A 17,661-nucleotide genomic window follows, 5' to 3' on the forward strand; every position below is an offset into this window, starting at 1 on the left:
TGATTCAGCAGTTGACTTAAATTGGTTAATAATGTAAGCGTCAGTCCCTGTGTACAAATGAAACCAAGTAAAAATATTTTATTTCAGTTCACTCTACAATATTTCAATTAATGCAAAACATATTTTCCCCTTTGCTCGTCACATTTTTATCTCCTGTTCCTAATATATTCAAAATTGTAACTTCTTGCTGTGTTTAATGATATTTTACATGTTATTATCAGCATGTTCATGTTAAATTTTCTTACAAAATAACTATGGTAAATGAAAATGCAGCATTTTCCTCGAAAACCATTTTTTTTTTCATTTTTGGCACAAAAAGGGCACTAAATACTTGCGTATGTACATCTTTGGACTAAAGCGCCTATTTGTTTTTGTGGGGCTAAGGAAGCTACTAATTAATAGCACATGAAAGTGATCGTTATATACGCCTAGTTGCTTTTGGGTCATTTTGAAACCTCGCCTTTCTGGTGGTAGTTCAAGGCAATGGTGTTTTTATTAATGTGTAAGGTAAACGGAATAGAAGATATAAAGTTTTATTTTACCTACACTGCATCAAGTGAAGATTTTAAACATTGATATTTCCATTTGAGGATGTGAAAACATCACATGGATGGAAAATTATAGGCTAGTGAGAAAGGGTAACGGGAATCTGACACAAGGGAGGCAACTCATATTTCCAAACCAAAATTGGAAATCTTTTATATTGGAGAAAAAATTTAGCAGTTGAAGAAACGTGAAGATGGCATCAAGCAGGAAAAGAGGTTTCCATAAATGGACCATTGATTTTGCTGGTTATCGGTGAGTAAATTATTTCAATAATTAGTCCCGTGGAATCATGTAAGCATGCATTTCAAGATAATGTAACGTAACTTAATGTGGACATTCTCGTCATGTTTCAGTACAGTAGACCCGGTACATGTGGCGTGTGCAGTAGACAGATTTATAGCAGATCATATTCAGAGTTTACATTGAAGATTTTACTCACCTGACATTCTACCAGTCAACAGATACATTTCTGGACACTTACACTGTACATCTATTTGTCTAGAATCATTATGAAAAATATAGCAGCGTATCCAGAATTCTACAAGATTTTAAATGGCATTCATTTGTTCATTTGTCAGGGCAACATCTATTTATTCATTTATTTAACACAGCAGGCGATATAACTCCAGTAGGAGAACTCCAGAGGCACACAAATACAATATAGTACGTGTAAGTGCAGTCAATCTGGTTTCAGGGCCGAGAGGAAACTTTGGCTAATTATATGACCTAATACTAATTATTAGATTTATATACATTTACTTAATGTATGAAATGTCACGGAGAATACTGATGTACTTGTATATGTTATATTGTTCTGTTTTCCTAAATAAAGAATATCTACGGGCGTTTGAATTCTATCTGTACATTGAGATGATGATATGTAACAGGAGAGGAACTCGACCGTGGGACCTCCAAACTTTGCTCTAGACACAGCCTGCCTGCCATCTGAGCTACCAAGCCACTGGCATTCATGATCAGTCTAGTCCAGTTCAAACGCCTATCGTGTGATCATGACCTACCATTTCATAATAAAAAATATTGTACATTCTTATTCCAGTGAGTATTACAATAATTCTTATTATTTCATCAACTGTCATTGTGCGTAGCAATATACTACTTATACCTATATATATGTACATGTAACTAGCTGTATTACATGATACATTATGTTTGAGTCTGGTGTAGAGGATAAGGTAATCCTGTACCAAAAGGCTGTTATTAATGTCATTAAATTAACTTGATTCTAGGAAACTGGACCGCCAGTTGATGATACATCAGAATACAGAATTAAAACCACCCTTGGGGTTCAACGAGAACCTAATCAGTGTTCAGGATCACAGCAGCAAGGACTCTGACCAGAAACTCATTGACAAAGTAAGAACCATATCGTACATAATTCACAAAATGTAACTTATGAAGCAACATGTATTATGCTTCAAATAGGTTAATATACTACTACCTCAAATCTTTTTCGTTTTCATTCTCACAATCATGTTGAAAAGATAATGACGATTGTTCTGATAATGATTACCTAGTCTTCCAATTTTCAACTTGCAAAAATCACGTTTCTACATATACAGTACTGGTAATATTCAAAGTAAAAGAAACAATTTTTTTTACACATTGCATAGTTATATCAATAAAAAAAAGGCTTTTTTTGAAGATTTATCATTTTTGGCTTTAATTTCTGTGTTGTACGTTGTCAGATTCATCAGCTAAAAGTAAAGGTTTAAATCTTGAAGAGGAAGTTTTGAGATAAATCATGGTACACAAATTCCTTATAGACATTGCATGTACAACCATATTATATCAAAACCATTACTTATTTTAGATCATTTTCACACATTTAAAGATATATAAACAATAGTTTACAGCATATATTGTCAATGTTACTGGTAAATTTTGTATGAATAAACTGATGTTTTTTTTTGTATTGATAATTTTGTAGCGGTCGTGGGAAATAGCGTTGGGACCACTGAAGCAGATCCCAATGAATTTTTTCATCATGTGGATGGCTGGAAACACCATTTCTATTTTTCCTATAATGATGGTGGGCATGATGTTTTTCAAACCAATCCAGGCACTCATCGCAATCCAGACCAGTAAGTGTCACCACTCTACACAGGTTAATGTCAATCCAGACCAGTAAGTGTCACTGCCCTACACAGGTTAATGTCAATCCAGACCAGTAAGTGTCACCGCCCTACACAGGTTAATGTCAATCCAGACCAGTAAGTGTCACCGCCCTACACAGGTTAATGTCAATCCAGACCAGTAAGTGTCATCACTCTACACAGGTTAATGTCAATCCAGACCAGTAAGTGTCACCGCCCTACACAGGTTAATGTCAATCCAGACCAGTAAGTGTCACCACTCTACACAGGTTAATGTCAATCCAGACCAGTAAGTGTCACCGCCCTACACAGGTTAATGTCAATCCAGACCAGTAAGTGTCACCGCCCTACACAGGTTAATGTCAATCCAGACCAGTAAGTGTCACCGCCCTACACAGGTTAATGTCAATCTAGACCAGTAAGTGTCACCGCTATACACAGGTTAATGTCAATCCAGACCAGTAAGTGTCACCGCCCTACACAGGTTAATGTCAATCCAGACCAGTAAGTGTCACCACTCTACACAGGTTAATGTCAATCCAGACCAGTAAGTGTCACCGCCCTACACAGGTTAATGTCAATCCAGACCAGTAAGTGTCACCGCTATACACAGGTTAATGTCAATCCAGACCAGTAAGTGTCACCGCCCTACATAGGTTAATGTCAATCCAGACCAGTAAGTGTCACCACTCTACACAGGTTAATGTCAATCCAGACCAGTAAGTGTCACCACTCTACACAGGTTAATGTCAATCCAGACCAGTAAGTGTCACTGCCCTACACAGGTTAATGTCAATCCAGACCAGTAAGTGTCACCGCTATACACAGGTTAATGTCAATCCAGACCAGTAAGTGTCACCACTCTACACAGGTTAATGTCAATCCAGACCAGTAAGTGTCACCGCTGTACACAGGTTAATGTCAATCCAGACCAGTAAGTGTCACCACTCTACACAGGTTAATGTCAATCCAGACCAGGAAGTGTCACCACTCTACACTGGTTAATGTCAATCCAGACCAGTAAGTGTCACCACTCTACACTGGTTAATGTCAATCCAGACCAGTAAGTGTCACCACCTACACAGGTTAATGTCATGATATTGTGGAAGTAAAGCACCACCTACACAGGTTAATGTCATGATATTGTGGAAGTAAAGCACCACCTACACAGGTTAATGTCATGATATTGTTGGAAGTAAAGCACCACCTACACAGGTTAATGTCATGATATTGTGGAAGTAAAGCACCACCTACACAGGTTAATGTCATGATATTGTGGAAGTAAAGCACCACCTACACAGGTTAATGTCATGATATTGTGGAAGTAAAGCACCACCTACACAGGTTAATGTCATGATATTGTGGAAGTAAAGGAAAGCACCACCTACACAGGTTAATGTCATGATATTGTGGAAGTAAAGCACCACCTACACAGGTTAATGTCATGATATTGTGGAAGTAAAGCACCACCTACACAGGTTAATGTCAATCCAGACCAGTAAGTGTCACTGCCCTACACAGGTTAATGTCAATCCAGACCAGTAAGTGTCACCGCCCTACACAGGTTAATGTCAATCCAGACCAGTAAGTGTCACCACTCTACACAGGTTAATGTCAATCCAGACCAGTAAGTGTCACTGCCCTACACAGGTTAATGTCAATCCAGACCAGTAAGTGTCACCGCCCTACACAGGTTAATGTCAATCCAGACCAGTAAGTGTCACCACTCTACACAGGTTAATGTCATGATATTGTGGAAGTAAAGCACCACCTATACAGGTTAATGTCATGATATTGTGGAAGTAAAGCACCACCTATACACAGGTTAATGTCATGATATTGTGGAAGTAAAGCACCACCTATACAGGTTAATGTCATGATATTGTGGAAGTAAAGCACCACCTATACAGGTTAATGTCATGATATTGTGGAAGTAAAGCACCACCTACACAGGTTAATGTCATGATATTTTTGGAAGTAAAGCACCACCTACACAGGTTAATGTCATGATATTGTGGAAGTAAAGCACCACCTACACAGGTTAATGTCATGATATTGTGGAAGTAAAGCACCACCTTCACAGGTTAATGTCATGATATTGTGGAAGTAAAGCACCACCTACACAGGTTAATGTCATGATATTGTGGAAGTAAAGGAAAGCACCACAGTCTATATGTACCTTTAAATGTATCTCTCCTTGGTGTGTCAAACTGCCGGCTAGTAGAGTTGTTTCCCTTCCTGTGTCAGCGTTAGTGAATACCAATAGGTTCCCTCCAGTAACATAATCATATTACAAAACACAAATACAATTGGTTGTGTTTTTTAATATTTAAAAAAAAAATTGAAGATGTTTTTATACAGTCATGTCTTGTTATAGAAAATGTTTGCTTGATACTTGATTAAACAGTTGAAGACAATAGATTTTCTATCAGTTGGTTTTTCTGTTTACAGCATATTTTTTTTATTAATGAAAAATATATATTTGAAAATGTTTTCTTTCTTTGTTTCAGCATTTAATGTAATAGAAGGGTCTAAGACAGTCCTACAGAAATTTGTTTATCTGATTGGTAATGTCGTCTGTCTGGGATTGGCTGTATACAAATGTCAGGTGATGGGTCTGTTACCTACGCATTCTTCTGATTGGCTAGCATTCGTGGAACCTCAACAGGTAAAGAACCCATATTTTTAATTTCCATTGGGAAGATATTTGTTTGCTTTAAATACATGATGTAACAGAATTTCTATGTACATAAAGAATCCAAAAAGAAGAATAGATTATAAAATCATATCAGTCTGTCTCCTTTAAAAAGTCAGTTTGGAAACATTTTTAATTTTAAGTGAAATATAGAAGATACTTCATTGAATAATAAAGGAATATATTAACTCTTTATTAAACAATATTATTTGATGTATCATTCACTTTCCAACATATTTAATCAACAATTGTTTTATGTTAATGGACATTGCTGGAAAATTAATAGAAATGTCACTTAGCTTGAGGGTTAACAGAAATGTTTCACCCAAAGATTGTGGAAAATTAATAGAAATGCTGTGTAACTATACTTTATTTTCCAGAGGATGGAATGGTCAGGTGGTGGCATTGTGTTATAATCTGTGTGGATGTGTTGTACCATAGTCACCTGTATGTGATTCAGCTACTAAGACCGACACCCACAGACATGAGTTACGACTGTCAGACAGCCGTCAAGTCTTAGGAAAATATCTGGATCTCAGTATCTTCTCTCACCTGAATATTTTTGTTTTTAATTTATATGACTATTCCAGAAAATCTTACACAATAATGTTTATAAAATGTTTATCTTTGTCATTTATATAATGGCAGTTTACAGATTTATTAAATTAAAACCTTCAGTTGAATACTTTAAATTTTATATCAGTCTTCATTGTGAATGCATTTTGAGTGTAAATATGAACAATATCTTTGTTACACTTTAATATTCCAAGAATGGGCTGACAAATATCACATGTTTTATTATCGCATTGTAAAACTTTGTCTAATCATGTTGGTAATGTCTAAATTGTATGCAATAAACCAGGTATAATGTACACAAAGCAGTTACATTTTGTGGTAATTGTTCTCCGATATCAAATTATTTTATTAAAAAACTTGTGAATCAAATTGCTCTATAGTTGAAAACCATATTGGTAACACAAGTGTTATTTGATACAATGATGAGCTGATATGGAAAACTTACTTGTGCAATATTTAAATAGAGTTTGATGAAATTCTGTGTTACAGGTTAAACTGTTTATCTCACTTGCTGTGGAAAATAAGTACCACCACATTGGCATTCCCATCATAGTCTCGGAAATATTGGTGATGTTAAATAAAAGTAGTATACAATGTCATGTATTTATTGATGCGTGATATACAGCAAACAGAGAAAGAAATTAAATCATTCCAAGGCCTTGGTCATTAGCATTGTCTCACGCTTGAAACACCTCCCCTCTGTAGATGTGTGTTATAATACACATATATGGACAATGTGGTTTGGTATTTGTATCGAGGGAATGAATGTTATGGAGCATTAGTTACAATAAACAAGATTTATTTTTAAAATCTAGCATTATTTCAATATCAACTACAGCAGAAACAAAGTATTGCTAGATTTTTGTCTTTGAAGTTTTTTGTTAATTTCTCACCTGGTAATATCAGAATTGAACTGTAACATTGCTTTGTTGACAGGAAAATGAGGTGTGTTACATCTAAGTTTGGATCTATATAAATATATGTGTAAGTACATTTGTCAGTGTAGATATGTTTATTAATAAACTTTATCTGCACATCCTGTCATTGTTTTGTTTTCTTTCTTTTTTTCAATTTTTGTTCAGTAGAAAGTTTTTGTGACATCTAACAATATCTGGTTGTGGTGTTTAATTTTCATTGTCTTGTAGCGATGTCATGAATATTATTCAATATCACAAAAATTGAAAGTAAAAATAAAACTGCAGCCAAGATTGAAGGTCAAGGTCATTTTGTAAATGAATTGCAGAGCAGATAGGGGCCGAGTGGTGTCCGGACACTTTATCACTAGCCCTCCACCTCTGGGGAGTGGTGTCCCGACACGTTATCACTAACCCTCCACCTCTGGGGAGTGGTGTCCCGACACTTTATCACTAGCCCTACACCTCTGGGGAGTGGTGTCCCAACACTTTATCACTAGCCCTACACCTCTGGGGAGTGGTGTCCCGACACTTTATCACTAGCCCTTCACCTCTGGGGAGTGGTGTCCCGACACTTTATCACTAGCCCTACACCTCTGGGGAGTGGTGTCCCAACACTTTATCACTAGCCCTACACCTCTGGGGAGTGGTGTCCCAACACTTTATCACTGACCCTCCACTTCTGGGGAGTGGTGTCCCGACACTTTATCACTAGCCCTACACCTCTGGGGAGTGGTGTCCCAACACGTTATCACTAGCCCTACACCTCTGGGGAGTGGTGTCCCAACACTTTATCACTGACCCTCCACCTCTGGGGAGTGGTGTCCCGACACTTTATCACTAGCCCTACACCTCTGGGGAGTGGTGTCCCAACACGTTATCACTAGCCCTACACCTCTGGGGAGTGGTGTCCCAACACGTTATCACTAACCCTCCACCTCTGGGGAGTGGTGTCCCGACACTTTATCACTAGCCCTACACCTCTGGGGAGTGGTGTCCCAACACGTTATCACTAGCCCTACACCTCTGGGGAGTGGTGTCCCAACACTTTATCACTGACCCTCCACCTCTGGGGAGTGGTGTCCCGACACTTTATCACTAGCCCTTCACCTCTAGGGAGTTGTGTCCCGACACTTTATCACTAGCCCTTCACCTCTGGGGAGTGGTGTCCCAACACTTTATCACTAAAAGCCCTACACCTCTGGGGAGTGGTGTCCCAACACTTTATCACTAGCCCTCCACCTCTGGGGAGTGGTGTCCCGACACTTTATCACTAGCCCTACACCTCTGGGGAGTGGTGTCCCGACACTTTATCACTGACCCTCCACCTCTGGGGAGTGGTGTCCCGACACTTTATCACTGACCCTCCACCTCTGGGGAGTGGTGTCCCGACACGTTATCACTGGCCCTACACCTCTGGGGAGTGGTGTCCCGACACTTTATCACTAGCCCTCCACCTCTGGGGAGTGGTGTCCCGACACTTTATCACTAGCCCTACACCTCTGGGGAGTGGTGTCCCGACACTTTATCACTAGCCCTACACCTCTGGGGAGTGGTGTCCCGACACTTTATCACTAGCCCTCCACCTCTGGGGAGTGGTGTCCCGACACGTTATCACTGGCCCTCCACCTCTGGGGAGTGGTGTCCCGACACGTTATCACTGGCCCTCCACCTCTGGGGAGTGGTGTCCCGACACGTTACCACTGGCCCTCCACCTCTGGGGAGTGGTGTCCCGACACGTTATCACTGGCCCTCCACCTCTGGGTCCCTTGGGGCAGTTGCCAGGTACTGACCGTAGGCCGGTGGTTTTTCTCCGGGTACTCCGGCTTTCCTCCACCTCCAAAACCTGGCAGGTCCTTTAATGACCCTGGCTGTTAATAGGACGTTAAACAAAACAAATCAAACCAAGCAGAGCATATATAGTCTGACCAGAACGACCTTTCATAGAGTTTTCAAAGAAATCAACGCTATTTGTGCATAGGTATATCAACTGTAATATATCGTATTAAACTAGTTACAAGCGATTTGGGAAAACAACAGTGAAAGGCCTTACCAAAGTAAATGATATAATTAAGCTTAGTGATTTTAGTCTCTGTGTCACGCACTCAATGTGCTTATAAAACGGGTATGTGAAATAATAATAAAAAGTACTGGTGCGGTCGTGGATTTGTATATACATGTATATTAAATAGCATAAGAGATTTAAACGAATTTACATATATATTTCAATGTTCAAAGTTTGTTAAACCGAATGTACTAGTCATTGGGGTATCTCGTTGTCCGATATGTCAGTAGTCGAATTATTGAAGTTGCTAGCAAGAATAACGACGATAATTGAATGTAGAATTGGAGAAAAAAAGTGAAAAGAAAATCAAATGTGAAAAACACAAAGAAACACGAAGACAAAAAATATGCATTTATATAAGGAAGATAATGCCCGATGGGATTCGAACCCGTTATACCTACTTAGCCCACAAAACTAATTCGTTAACGCGAATATCTTGAACTTCATTTTAACTTTTGCATATACAAGAATGCAATGCACCTATTTTTCCTATATGATCATCAACTCGTCTGCAATCAATCAATATGCTGATCAAAGTTCAACACGACGTGTGATTCTGGTAGAATTATATTGCTAGATACCTTGGTATACACCGGTAAGACAATGTTTGATAACTCTACACCTACACAGATATGATTAATTGCATTTCACAAGTTCACGAGAAACGAAAATGAGATGAATTAAGTCAGCCGGGCTGGTGGGCAGAATTATGGCTTCGTTGACGGGATTATTTAGATAGATGTGAGTGGCGTTGACCCGGTTGTACCAGACGGACTGTCAAGTTACCATATCATAAATAAGGAGCTAATATAGTGTTCTATAATTACTAATCAGATGCAGACCCCTGTGCTTTTGCAGACCAAAAAGTATTATTACAGATCATTTTATCCTTTCTACAGAATATTCCGATGTATTAAATTCAGTATTGCAGAATAAGACATTTCATCATTCATTGAACTCATACTTCTACCAAGAGACACATTTACGACCATGTTGATAGACTATTGAATGTCCTTTCAGGGTTGCCAGAAGTTATCAGAACACAATCGACGAATAAAGATCGATAACGATGTAACGAGAGATCATCACTCGATTTATAGAGGGGCTTGTTTAGATAATTTAGTAGACAATGTCTACCGTATTGGCAATGCTACTGGAAGGGAAGCTTAAGCTAGATAGTTAGTTGGATTCTTCAGAGAGGGTTAATGTGTAGCAAGCAGAAATAAAACGCACAATCAAAATACCCAACAAGCGCCAAGATACACAATATCGTCCGATGGGATTCAGAAATGATAGGTAATGTAGCACATTCTCTCTACTGAGGACATAAATATATACTTATATGTCAACATTCGCTGTAAATCTCTCGCCTGCCGCTGTTTTATGGTTGTCCAAGTGTTAATGTATACATCGGTATTCTCTGGAAAAATGTGATGGCCAGTTTAATTGTTCTAAGGCACGCATACTACGTATCAGATGGCTAGGTATATCTACACCTTGATAATATACTAAATTACAATGCTTTTTAAATGATAGAACAATATCTTTGATGTGATTTGATATAACTACTTTAAGTACACCTTTATACAACAAATACAAAACGCGACATCAGCTAACCATTGAGAAAACCTATACTCCCCACTCCCCAAACAGCAGGAATTCGGAACCAATTCAAAATTTGACAAAAAGCAAAACATGATAACGCCTTCGATGTCTGTCCAGTATGACATCCTCGGTATGGCAATCCAGATTCTTCATTCATAGAACAGGGATTATCTGGTATCTAAACAAGTTATATAATGTCTCATAAACATTGTATATGTGGCATGTCTTTTATCTTTATAAGATATGTAATGTATTTACACAGTTAATCAAAATCATTCAAAACACAGCAAAAAAGGGCACGTGTCAAACCTTCCAAATACCTCGCCACAAAAATCCTTCGCTTCTAAACTAGTATTCAAATACCTCGACACCAACGTCATTTGCACCTAAACTAGTTTTAAAAAACCTTCACTCCAACATCCTTTGCTTTTAAACTTGTATTCAAGTCCTCGCCAAAAACATCATCTCATTCTACCTCGACACAAACATCCTTTGCTTTTAAACTTGTATTTAAATACCTTGCCACAAACATCCTTTAATTCTAAACTAGTACTATAAGTATTCAAATACCTCGACACAAACATCCTTTACTTCTAAACTAGAGTTCAAACAACTCGCCAAAAGCGTCCTTTACTTATAACTAGAGTTCAAACACATCGCCAAAACATCCTTTATTAGTTAGTTTAAATCAATTTTATTGCATAATGACAAATGGATTGGACAAAAGTTATGCAACTTACCAACGTCCTTTCCGTAACAAATGTGTACATACACTGTTTCACGTGACATAATTATTAAACTTTTTTTTTAAACAAAAGGTTGGAAAATGTAAAGCAGCGAAATAGATTGTGAACACCAAGTATGATATAATGTTTATCGTTTATACATGCAAGAGGTTTCAGTGGCCCTGACGGCGCAAGTAAAACACTACTGTTCATACACTCCGATCCTTCTACTTTCTAAGAGTTCGTCACATCCTGTGCTTAGAAGCTTTCTCCAGTCTGACGTTGTCCATCTTTGATCACTCCATGGAATACCTAATTACTTAACCTTACTTCGCCGGCAGGACCACTGAAACACGATGCAGTCTATATATGTAATTTCATGATAAAGTAATATGATTTAAATGATACTTTAGGATACTTATGATATACTTATGGTGTTCGAAAAAGAGGTTTAGATTTATTAAAAAAATAAATGAAAAGGGAGAAAACAGTAAGGAGAAAAAAGAAAGGAAGAAACATAAGAATAGCACTAACAACCCGGCTTTTGATACAAATGGTAGATATCTTATTAGTAGAAACAAGCAAGTAGATACTATATGTTGAATCTTTTGGAATCTAGAATAAACGTTTGTACAGACCTACAGATAAGAATATTATGGTTAGTGTCTAGATTTGGGTCCCCAGACAAAAGATGTTCTACGGTGATTCTGTTATACCAGTTCAAGGAATCAATCATTTTGTTACGGGACTGTTCATGGTTTTTACAGTGTAGGAAGAAGTGGGAAGAATTTTCGCAATAGTGTCCACAGTCACAGATAGCGTTTTCTGAAAGATGGGCTTTATGAAGGTCGTGCTTTAAAGGACTACAGCGATTACGTAATTGACAATGTAAAATATTGGCTTTTCTTGAACCATATTCAAGGAATTGTTGAATTTGTGGTGGATTAGTATCTTGGTGAGTTAGAAAGGTCTTAAATTGTCTGATGGATTGCGATGATTTTGCTTCAGTTGGTAGGTTGTTCCAAGAATTAGTTGTGTTTGGGATAAAAGATGATTTTGTAATTTGCAGTCTATAGTAAGGATTTTGATAGTCATCTCTGTTTCTTAGGTTGTAGTTAGTATAGTTAGACACTGTGTGTGGGAGTAGGGACTTTAGGAAAGAAGGAGAGTTATCATTACGAATATTATAAAACATACACAATTTTCTATTTTTCCGTCTATCAGCTAATGACTGCCACCCTAGTTCACTATATATAAACTCTTTCTTAGTAAAGATAGGTAAACCGGTTATGATTCGACCAGCTTCGAACTGCATATTCTCAAGTTTGTTAGTTAAAGTGGCATTACAGTTGTCCCATACTTCAGAGGCATACTCAAAAAGTGGTCTAATAAAAACAAGGTATATTTTTTCTAAATTTTTCCTTTTTAAAATGTATTTTAATTTTCGTAAAGTTGCTATGTATTTTATGGTTCTGTTTATATTGTCTTCGATATGGGTATTCCATGTACCGCCACTGTTAAGGACTACACCTAGATGTTTGTGACTGGTTACAATAGGGATCGGCGTGTTATCGAAAAGAAATTTAGGGTTAGAAGGAATTGCGGTATTAGAAATCATGATTATTTCCGTTTTAGTGGGATTGAAAGTCATTAACCATTTTTTCGACCAGAGATTCATTTGTTCCATGTCAAAGTTTATTACCTGTTCAACATCGAGTAAATTTTTGGAAGAGTGTGTTAGTGCGGTGTCGTCGGCAAATAGTCTTGTAACAGAAAGTAGTGTGTTGGAGATATCATTAATATAAACCAGGAAGAGAAGTGGCCCTAATACTGATCCCTGAGGAACTCCAGCTTTTATGGATAATTGTGAAGAAATAGAATTTTGCAGTACAACTGATTGACGCCTGTTTGTTAAGTAATTTTTTATCCAATCCAGAAGTTTGTCTTTTATCCCATATTTTTCTAGTTTTATTAAGAGACCCTTATGCCAAACTCTGTCGAAAGCTTTAGAAAAGTCACAAAAAACAATAGCAGTATATTCATGATTCTCCAGGGCAAGAAGTATGTTGTGATATAATTCGATTAGTTGGTGAGTAGTAGAGTGGTTAGGTAGGAAGCCAGACTGTAAGTTATAGATAAGTTCATTACTAAAAAGATAGTTGTAGATGTGCTTGTGGACAATGCGTTCAAATAGTTTTCCAAGACAGCTAAGAAGTGAGATGGGTCTATAGTTATTAGCAAGTTCAGGTTCACCTTTTTTGAAAATGGGAGTGACATAGGCAAGCTTCCATGATTCGGGAAATACAGAAGTACGAAGAGATTCGTTGAATATAAGAGTAAGCGGCGCAACTATTTCCGGGGTAAGTATTTTTAACATCTTATGGCTAATACCGTCGGGACCAGCGGCTTTGTTAGTATCTAGAGTATTGATAGTATCAGACACTTCTTGTTCAGTTATAATTATTTCGGAAAGGGATGTGTCAGTCTGGGTTTCAAAGTAGGGTGTATCATCATCGGGGTTGTCCAGGTTAGAAACAGATTGAAAAAAGTTGTTAAGAATATTTGATTTTTCAAAGTTGTCTGAAGTAAGGCAGTTAGTTGTTGGATTTAGCAAAGGAGGAAGATCAGATATTGTATTACCTTTCAGCAGCATGCGCATTAGTTTCCAATAAGTTCTAGGGTTAGCTGACTTATCATTTATTTGTCCATCAATATTCTCGTAGAAAAGAGCCTTAGCGTGTTTGAGCATGTTACTTACTTTGTTTCTTGCACGTTTGAATTTAATTTCAGATTGTGGTGACTTAACTCTTATAAAGTGTTTCCTTAGTCTGTTTCTACGCTTTATTGCCTTTCGTAGATCTCCGTTCATCCATGGCTTGTCATTTTTATTCACAGTAATAGTTTTTTTAGGAATATGCTTTTCCAAAATTCTAGTAAGGGTATTAGTAAAGATATCAGTTTTTTCACTTACATTTTCAACATTGGAAAAAAGGTTATTCCAGTTTACGTGAGCAACTTCAGTTTTAAGGTTCAGAATATCTGCTCTGTTAAAAAGCCAAATTTTTCGCTTAAAAGAATTTTGTTTGAGCAAAGGGGATGATATAGAGACAAGAACTGCTCTATGATCACTTATGGTTTCTAAAACAGGTATAGCCATGGATAGATCGGTTCTGATAGAGTCACTAGTGGAAAATGGGTCGATTAAGGATTGACTTGTATTAGTTACCCGTGTTGGGCTGGTGACAATGTTAGTTAGATTATATAGTTGGGTAAGTATGCTAAGATCGTTGTTATTACCTAGTAGTAGATCAGTGTTAGTATCGCCTGTCAGTAGAACATGTGGAGTGTAATTAAAAGCTAGATCAAGGGAGTGTTTAAGTCTTGTCCAGATGCCTGAATTTGAATGTTGCCAGGGGGGTTTGTAAAGTACACAAAGGAGATATTTATTATTGTCAATTTGAAATTCAATCCACATTATTTCATCATTTTGGGCTTCAAGGTCAAATCTACGTTTGGGTAGCACTTCATTAGTTGTGTAGATCATTATTCCACCACCAAAAGCGTTCCTATCTTTTCTGAATATGGTTGTGAAGTTTGCAAGTGAAAGGTCAGAATCAGGGACTGAAGGATCTAAATGTGTCTCTGTTAAACACAAGATATTAATGTCATCAGTAAAGCTATCAAGGAAATCAATTTTATTTCTAACACTGCGTATATTCAAATGCATTATATGAAGTGAATTGTCAGGGTGAGAAAACGATTCAGTGTCAGATGTATTAGATGAGGATGAGCTAGCCGCTGGTCCTGGGTTTGTATGTATATCACCAGACAGGAGTAGAATTAGAATCAGTACAGTAGCAATATTGTTAAGGTTTTTATGAATATGTAGAAAAATGAAAAGGGTAAAAAAAATAGGCAAAAGTGTAAAGTTTAGATAAATAAGATCGTGATATGAGTATGTATCGTTGCTAAGTCTGTAGGTTAACTTTAAACTAGACTGTTTAAAATAATGTAGTCCAATAGCACATCTCCATGCAGACAAAGAGCATCCTGTCATGGAGGATAGAAATAGTATAGAGTTTTGACAAGGAGATTGCTAATGGACTCCATAAGAAATAAAGCGATATCAATTTTCAAATGGCCAGGTTGCAGAGTATACTTGTGAGAAGGCGGATTATAGATAGAAATGAATAGAAGAATGTTGATTGGGGACAGAGAATTCAAGGAAAATAACATACAGACGTATTTACAGCAAACTAAAGGGACCACGGAACCAAATCAAAAATAGAATGTGGGTTTTCCCCGTTTGGGCAGAAGATTTAATAGGAAGGTGAATACATCGGGGCCTACTGATTGGATATTAAGATGAGAGAAGTTTCCAAAGTTTTAATATGTGGGTCGGGCAATACATATAGATGTAAAATATATAGAAAAACAGTTATTTTTTTGCTAGCCTGTTTTTGTCAGGGGGAGGTAAGTAAGTGTGTATTTTGTTATTAATTTAGATGAATTTTTGGTGCTGATTTCAATACAAGATGGCGGCCCCCATATAAAAAAGTTCAAATTGGTAGAATTTTTTATAATTCCATTTAGAGGTTTCCGAGATGACATACTTCAAAATTATTGCTACTGGACCAGTGTTGAAAACTCCATTTAAGCAGTACAGTGATAAACGTTAACATTACCGTCTATGGGAAATCATTTGGTTCCGTGGTCCCTATAGAGACATAAGAGGAGGAGAATAACGTTGAAGCAACAAAAATTATCAAAATGATACATGTGGTTCATACATATACTTACAATCGGGACATCAAAGTTCAATATAAATTTATGAAGAAGTGCATAGTAATAGTGTGAGCATTCTAATTTACAAACAACTTCACAAATACAAATCATAATTTACATCATAACTCAAGTTAACCATGGTTACCTTCTCAGACTTGTTGGTTCATACAACTATACAAGTATGTTTAAGATTCCAAAAGCAAATGTTAAAACACAGTAACAGCATGTCTTATTTTATTACTATTATTTAATTGGCCGGTACTGTCACGTTTTTTATGTGTGTGTGAATAACAGCCTGTAGTTTATAAACATAATAAGAATATAAGCATTGCGTATACATCCAGGACATTTTCCCAACAAATCGTAAGGCTACCATGACTATCAAATTTAGAGACTGCTATTGAAAAATAAAATGTTGTGCCTATTAATATATAATAACTGTTATCTATATTATATTTGATATTAACTTATTTTTAATGTTCACAGTTTGTCACATTCTGATTATGTTCGGATAATATATAACTTGTTAAATCATAAAGTATCACTATACGAATTTGACTTTTATTTACCATTCCAGTATACAGCTACTTCGTAGATGGAACATACGCACATAAATATAAACTGTAGGTTCTTATATAAGTACTACATAATATGTGCTGGTATATACATATGTAACATATCGTATATCATATATTGGTATAGTAATTACCTTTTATATAGCATGCGTTCTAAGAACAAACCTGTGACAAACTGGGTGAACATCCTTCTACACATGTTACATATGTCATTATTACTTTATACATGTATTATACATGCGTATACATGTACATTTTTATACATTATTCAGTATAATCAATGGACTATTTTACATTTGTCCATTTTATTTGTATGTTTTCTGCAATAACATGTAGTCTTCATATATAATCACTTTGTAATAATATAAACTGTATATTTACAAGCAAGTATCGTTGACAACACCTGCTAAAGTCACACACATTTCTACGACACAGCGCAAGTCAACCATGACTACCGAACATACATTGCACGTGTACATTCCATTCGCGATCAGTTTATTACACAAACTCAAAATAGCGATTAGCTGTGCGTTGTGTCGTGTACTATGTGCGTATACTTGTAGTTTATTTACCTGTAATTTTGTAAGGGGAACATTTATGTCCTGCATGATAAAATACGTACTTAGAGTACAGAAGTAAAATGTGTTACCTTGGGTATATAGATATCACCTATTATAGTGTACAAAAATTAAGCACCGGTGACATACACCGTATTTTGATATACAATATAAATTATAAATCATATATAATTATATATGATACGCATATATACTACTGTTCAGTGTACATATTCATTTTAACATCGTATTCAGCAGTCCAAGTAGACTATATTATATGTTTGTATATATACTATCAAACATTGTACAAATGTACATATTCATTTTCACCTCATATTCAGTATTCAAAGTATACTATATTATATGCTTGTACATGTTCATAACATCATATTCAGGTGTATACTTATAAACACATTTCAGTAATTCAAATAGGCATTCGGCGTTTGAAATTATATTACTGGTTTAGGTATAATTGTTGTTAATTGGTAACAAATATCAAACAGA

General features: G+C 36.6%; 1 protein-coding gene across 1 annotated transcript; it reads left to right on the forward strand.

Annotated features, from left to right (window-relative positions):
- The first annotated feature begins 670 nt into the window (after positions 1-670).
- Positions 671-6,970, forward strand: LOC117337599 (ER membrane protein complex subunit 4-like). Its single transcript, XM_033898647.1, has 5 exons — positions 671-798; positions 1,794-1,920; positions 2,495-2,648; positions 5,171-5,328; positions 5,736-6,970. Exons 1-5 carry the CDS (start codon positions 740-742, stop codon positions 5,769-5,771), a joined length of 534 nt encoding a protein of 177 aa, XP_033754538.1. The 5' UTR covers positions 671-739; the 3' UTR covers positions 5,772-6,970.
- The last annotated feature ends 10,691 nt before the right edge of the window (positions 6,971-17,661 follow it).

The sequence above is a fragment of the Pecten maximus genome, chromosome 11 (assembly GCF_902652985.1).
Source record: "Pecten maximus chromosome 11, xPecMax1.1, whole genome shotgun sequence".
Lineage (NCBI taxonomy): Eukaryota > Metazoa > Mollusca > Bivalvia > Pectinida > Pectinidae > Pecten > Pecten maximus.

Coding starts and splice junctions, on each gene's coding strand:
- LOC117337599 (XM_033898647.1), top strand. CDS start 740: ATGGCATCAAGCAGGAAAAGAGGTTTCCATAAATGGACCATTGATTTT. Junction 799..1,793: donor ATTGATTTTGCTGGTTATCG/GTGAGTAAATTA, acceptor ACTTGATTCTAG/GAAACTGGACCGCCAGTTGA. Junction 2,649..5,170: donor ACTCATCGCAATCCAGACCA/GTAAGTGTCACC, acceptor TCTTTGTTTCAG/CATTTAATGTAATAGAAGGG.